Source organism: Phragmites australis, chromosome 14 (assembly GCF_958298935.1).
Source record: "Phragmites australis chromosome 14, lpPhrAust1.1, whole genome shotgun sequence".
Taxonomy (NCBI): domain Eukaryota; kingdom Viridiplantae; phylum Streptophyta; class Magnoliopsida; order Poales; family Poaceae; genus Phragmites; species Phragmites australis.
In genome coordinates, this window is record NC_084934.1 from 1806189 (window position 1) to 1812775 (window position 6587).

Consider the following 6587-nt stretch of genomic DNA (forward strand, 5'->3'; position numbering starts at 1 on the left):
GTGATGCGAGATGATAGAAATAGATGTTAGAGAGAGGGAGAGAGAGAAATGGAGCCTCACAAAAAAAAAGGGTAAACCTATAAAAACGATAGGGAGATATCGAATTACATAAAACAATCAGTACGGAGGATACTATTGGAAATTGATTGATTTTTGAAGCAACCAAATAAATAATTGCATCCCGATCGATCAAGACTTTGTGTCTCGCTGGCCACATTTATAGGTTCAAATCGAGAATCCAAAGTCAGACAGTTATAGGGATCTCCGTCCATGGTCTTGGTAGGGGCCATGGCGATTCCATTAATGTGATCTCGACCGATGGTCGATTACGAGCTGCGGATTTCTACAGGTTGGTCTCAAATTACGGCAAAGACAGCTCCTCCATTCTTCTTGGGGGATGACCTGCGTGTTCACATGTGATCTGAGCTCTGAGGTGAGCTTCGACGTCTGGGTGGCCCGTGTTATGGATCACTGTGTTTAGCAGATTTGTTTATCTATAGGAAGAGCTGATGACTCATTATTATTATCATATATTTGTTCTATCATGATATAATGAAGATCGCTGTATAACGCATGCGGTTTTTCCCGTAAGAGTTTTCTAGTAGAAATCATGTCTCGTCGAGCTTTCTTTCTCACCGTTTCTACTTTTGTGTTCATTTCAAGCCTTTTTTCTATTTTACACTCAGCACATTCGTCGAGGAGGAAATGTAGAGCAGAAAAGCTCGCTTTTGGGATCGAAATGACAAAGACCGATGAAGACGATTCGTCATATCTACGCTCGCCAATGATCAAATAGTCAGAACAGATATGAGGTGGTAGGCGGTAGCTAGCCAGTCAGATCGACGACGAGCTGAAGGTGACATGCCGTCGCCGCCGCTGCCTTTTCGTGAGCCGGCAGCTGCAGCTGGACCAAGCCCTTCCTTCCGGTGACGGCCTGAGTTCCAGGCTCATGCTGATTCTCTCCTCCAACAACAGGGGTTGGTGATTCGGCGTGGAAAGTTTTTTTGCACACACGAGCACGAGGGGGAGACTGGAGAACAAAACCAAGCACTTCCCCTGACTCTCCCTGTAGTCACCACCCTTTGGATGGATCAGTCCTTTTCCTGCAAAACATATGCACGCCAACTTTGATTTTGACTTTTAATGTTTTAGATTTGTGCACGAGATTCGAGAGCATACACGAGGATATGTTGGGATAACAATGGAATAAGTAACATCTGGTATAATATACTCAATTGGTCTTAAAATATAGGACGTATTATAATTTTAAAAAGTCTTTAAAAATATATTTTGATCATTAATTTATTTTACAATATATTATCAATTGTCATAAAATTAATATTTTATTAAAAGATCTATACAATACGGATCTATTGATATAACTTTTGTATATTAAAATATACGTATAATTTGACTAATTGTTGATTAAAATTTACAAAATTTTACTTTTCCAAATTCTAATACTTCCTGTATTTTAGAACCAATGGAATACACACACACACATAAAATATAAAACTCTTATATTTATTTTTCTCAAACACGCTAAATATAAAACTCTTATAGCTATCGGAACTTGAACAAATGACCCGGGGTCAAGCAGTCTGTACTCTATGCAAGAGAAATGAGTTACCAAGGAGCACGGGGTAAGTTGAAGGCAGGCTTGGAGTTTGCATTACACACTAGCTGCTTGCGCCCCTTGAGTGCTTTAAGATTCGTGAATCACAGAGCACCCTACTACTTACCTGGCTATAAATACTTACGTTTTGATCAAGATTTAATCAAACTTTTAAAATTTTGATGTTAATATCTTTCAAGATATTTAGTTTAAAACATAAAAATCATACGTGTAGATTTATCTTTAAAATTCATTTATAATATTATATTTTTATTAAATATTATAACTATATTCTAATAGAAAATAATGGTCAAAGTTGACCGTGAAAAATCAAAAATCGTCTTTGACCTTAGAGAGTACAATTATTCATGACTTGGCGATTGGTACCCTTTGTTCGTTTGAACTCAAGTCTCAGGGGTTGTTCCTTTTTTTACCATTTTTGTCATTGTATAAGCTGCTGTCCCGGCCGTGCTACTCCCAGTATATTTCTATCTTCTTTAAGATTTAATTTTTTAAAGAAAGAAAAGAAAAATGAACTTGAAAGCTGCAGAGTTCATGCGAGACGCAGGTCTGATGAGTTTTTTTTCTTTTCTTTTTACATTTTCTAACTTAAAAAATTAAATAAATAGCGAATAGGTACTGTTCCGCGATGAACAGTACTCAGTGTTTAATTTTCTTCCTCTGTTAAAAAAATAGTAGTCTTCTGTTGCTCTAAAAATTTTAATTTTTTTTTACATGTTTCATAATCCATGTGTAAATCATTTTTATTAGATTCACTTAAAAATCATGTGTATAATTTAAACTAAAATTCTCTAAAAAGATTACTTTTATAACTTCTAGAAATTGTTAGGGCATCAAATAAATTTTCAAAAATCTAGAAAAAATCACTAATATTCTTCTTATACGATGGAATAATTTCTAAAATTATTTTCAGCACTAGGTTTTTATATGTTTGAATTCAAATAGAGTTAAAAGAAGAATATCACATGAAATTATAAAAATACATATAAATAGAGCATTACAAAGGAACTCACTTTTTCACCATATAACCTAGAGCTGAAAATAATTTTAAAAATTATTCCATCATATAAGAAGAATATTAGTGATTTTTTTTAGATTTTTAGGAATTTATTTGATATCCTAACAATTTCTGGACGTTATAAAAGTAATTTTTTTAGAGAATTTTAGTTTAAATTATACACATGATTTTTAATTGAATCTAATTAAAATGAGTTGCACATGGATTATGGAATATGTACAAATTTTTTTAAGATTTTTAGAGTAACAGAAGACCATTATGAGCGCTGGTTGCTGTTCATGCGGATCGCTGATTACTGTTCATGCGGTAACAGTACTATCCGCGGTATTCTGAAAAAAAAATTTCCGAGAACTATTTATTTAATTTTTTAAGTTAAAAATGTAAAAATAAACAAAAAACTCCAGGTTTGATCTCTGATGGCCCAGCCCGGCCAACCGTGAGACATGCATCAGAAAGGCCCATCCGAACCAGCTCTTCTTCTTTTTTCCTCCTCTACTTGGAACGAGCACTCCATTGTTCTTCTTCCTCCTCTTCATTTCTTCTAGGATTCTCTGCAGGTTGTTGTTTCCTTCCAGAGGTTTTCCTGTCCGCTCTAGAGCTGTCCTGTCCCGATCTGGCCACCCGAATCGGACACCTGAGTCTGAGGAGTCGACAGCACCACGGCAACACCAGGGAGTGGAAGTGGAGACACCAGTTGAGTTGAGATCAGTTAAAAACATAAAAATCATACGTGTAGATTTATCAGTTGAGATCCTAGGTAGAAAGTGAAAGTGCAGACCATGCACCGATCTGAACTCGGAAGCAGAAACACAAGAATCGACGCGGCTCAAGAATCTCGTTTTATTTCATCTGTTTTATTCGTCCAAGATCCGCATGCAACACAACCGGCCGAGCAGTATTTACAGACAACCATGCTCACTACTAGGACTAACTAAACTTGTCAAATACAGTAAGCTCCGATCCATCATAATACTCCGTAATTAAGCAACCCCTTAATACTACTACCAGTAGCTGAGCTCCGATCGACTGATGGGTTCAGCTTCAGCAGGAGGCGACGCAGTGTTTGGTGCAGTCGAAGCTGCACCCGCCGCCGCCGCCCCCGCCGCTGCCGTGCTTGTCCTTGTAGCTGAACGAGCTGAAGCACTTGGCCGGGCAGGTGAGCCGCTTCCCGTGGCAGGGCCCCTTCTCCGCGCACACCGTGGAGGGCGGCACCACCGCGCTGCGCCGGTACCCGGGGCCCCCCTCGCCCCACCCGCCGAAGAAGCCCGGCCCGCCCTGCGGGCCCCCGAACCACGGCATCCCGAAGAAGCCCCCGCCGTCCGGACCACCCCCGGCGGCGCCCGACGCGAGCGGGGCCGACAGGGCGAGGAGCACGAGGAGGAGAAGCGCGGTCCTGACCGGAGCCACCATGGTGGATTGACTGGTGCTGCTGGTTGGAACTGGGAAGAGTTTGGGCGATGCGCAAGGGCTTATTTATATACCGAGCTATGGCGATGGAGATCGAGACGAGAGGAGCAAGTGGAGTGGAGAGACTTTGGGGAGAGAGTGGAAGACGAGAGGTGGGTGGGGCGGGGCGGTGCTCCTGCTGCGTGGCGACTGGCGAGTCGATCGGTGCAAGATTGATAGCGGTGGCAGTGTGATCCGATGGTGAGTGCGGTCTAGCTAACCAGCAGCTGTGTGTGTGCCGTGGCGCCATCTAGCAGCTGAGAACCATGGGCGGCTCGGGAAGAAGAATCGAGGGGCTAGCTTTTCGGAATTATGATATGTCTCATCGGGCCGATAATCACCACAATAACCGATCTTAGATTCTTAAGTGTGAACATGATGAATTTCCTCCGGGTCTTGAGTCTTGACCTGCCGGCCATCAGCAGACTGCGGCGGGCTCGGGAGTCCAAAACAAGAAGCTGCGCGCAGCACCATGCTGCTCTGCCTGACTGCCTCTGTTAAAAAAAACATTCTTTGTTCATGACCTTGCTGGCTCCGCGACAACAGAAATCGACGATGACCTTGCTTAAGCAGCACCAGCTTCGATGCAGATTTGTTTTTTAAAAAAAACTTCTTTGTTCATGTCAAATCCTAGTGCCATCTTTCCTACTCACTCCCTTCAATATTTCTTTTGGTTTTAATATTTGAAGTTAGATTTTAACTAATTTTTTAAAAGTTATCTTCCGCCGATACTTAAAAATTAAAATTTATTATATATAACACTATCACATTATCATTTAATACTATTACAATATCTTCTATTTTTTTCATCTTTAGTAGCTACTATATTTCTATATTTCATTACTTTCCTCCTCCCTTCAAGCTCCACAATCATCATTTGTAAACAGTGAAACGAACAGAAGAGAGAATCAGCAAATTTGAAGTAGCTACATCATATAGCAGTGAACCGCAACACTATAGCAGTGAATACGATAGCTACTGGAGTAGCTACCGATCCTCAAATACGGTAGCTACTAGAGTGGGCCTTACATAATATATTATTTATAACTAAAATTTTATATAGTATAAAATCATTTTAAATTGTAAAGTTATTTTAAATTATAAACCTATGTATAATTTTTATACAGGCATTCCTATAATTTAATAAATATTAATCAAAATACATTAAGTTTGATTTTTCTTAAATCGAATACATCATCTATTTTTTGCGTAAAGAGAATATTTTTCATTACTTTCCTCCTTCCTTCAAGCTCCACATTCATCATCTGTGAACAGTGATGTGGACAGGAGAGAGAATCAATAAATTTGAAATAGCTACATCACTATAGCATTGGATCTGCAACACTGTAGCAGTGAATCTGATAGCTACTGGAGTAGCTACCAATTCTCAAATACGGTAGCTACTAGAGTCGGCCTTAGGCCAACTCCAACAAACGCTGTATCGACGCGTTTTCTAGTGCTACAGTGCGGTTGCCGATCGACTGCGTGCCGCAAATGCCTCCAACGGCATCTACTTCCGCCGCTACAGTGCTGGTATAAGGAAGCGGGAGGAAGCAATCGGCCTCTGTCGGTGTATCAGGAACCAGGGGTCCCTAAATCACGAGGCCAGGCCAGCCATCCGCCACATGGCGCCACCCCGCGAGATCTCTCCTATAGGATGAGAAAAGCTCAAGTCCCGGGAGAAGGTGCTCGGGGCCACAGTCAGTGATCCCCGAGCACCCTAGTTTCCCGATGATCCACGGAATCCGAGTACCGGGAAGAAAGTGCTCGGGGAGGTGCCCGGTCACCCCCGAGCACCATAGTCCCCCGACGATCAGAAGAGCTAAGTCCCGGGAGAGAGTGCTCGGGGCTGCGTGCGGCAGCTCCCGAGCGCTCGGTTCCCCGAAGATCCGAGCACTCGATTCCCCGAGGGTTCATGCAAGAGTGCTCGGGAGAAAGTGCTCGGGGCTGCACGTGGCAGCCCCCGAGCACTCGGTTCCCCGAAGGTTCGTGCAAGAGTGCTCGGGAGTGAGTGCTCGGGGATGTGGACAGTACCCCCGAGCACTCGGTACCCCGACAACCCAGAAAGGCCCCCGAGGGGCCTGCCGATGAGGTGTCAACCAGCCAGAGGTCCGAGGCTGCATTTAATGAACGTGCGTGGCCTGACACCTCCAACTGCTCCCACCGCGCTTAGCGTCAGTTCCTGCCATGTTTTGGCATAGAGGCGTGGGGTCATTAATTGCACAGGTCCCGTCTCGTGCCATCCGGCTTGTCTCGGGATAACGTCGTGAGGATCAAGGCGTTCCGTCTGCCGCACTGCTGTGGCAGGGGAACAAGATAGGGCGAGCACGCCGGGTTGCTCTGCGGCTGCCCGGTGGGCCCTCTCCACGGCGCCCGTTGCCAGGGCATTTATGGTGACGGGCGACCGGACGTGCGACACATTTTCCAGCCCCGGTCACTTCACCCAGAAAAAATGATGACGCCCTTTCCATTTATGGCGTCTCGGAA

The 6587-nt window shown here is 43.3% G+C and overlaps 1 protein-coding gene across 1 annotated transcript; it reads right to left on the reverse strand.

Annotated features, from left to right (window-relative positions):
* Positions 1-3472: 3472 nt before the first annotated feature.
* Positions 3473-4320, reverse strand: LOC133891788 (cold shock domain-containing protein 4-like). The gene has a single exon (XM_062332543.1). The coding sequence runs from the start codon at positions 4062-4064 to the stop codon at positions 3696-3698; it is 369 nt and encodes a 122-aa protein (XP_062188527.1). The 5' UTR covers positions 4065-4320; the 3' UTR covers positions 3473-3695.
* Between the last annotated feature and the right edge of the window lie 2267 nt (positions 4321-6587).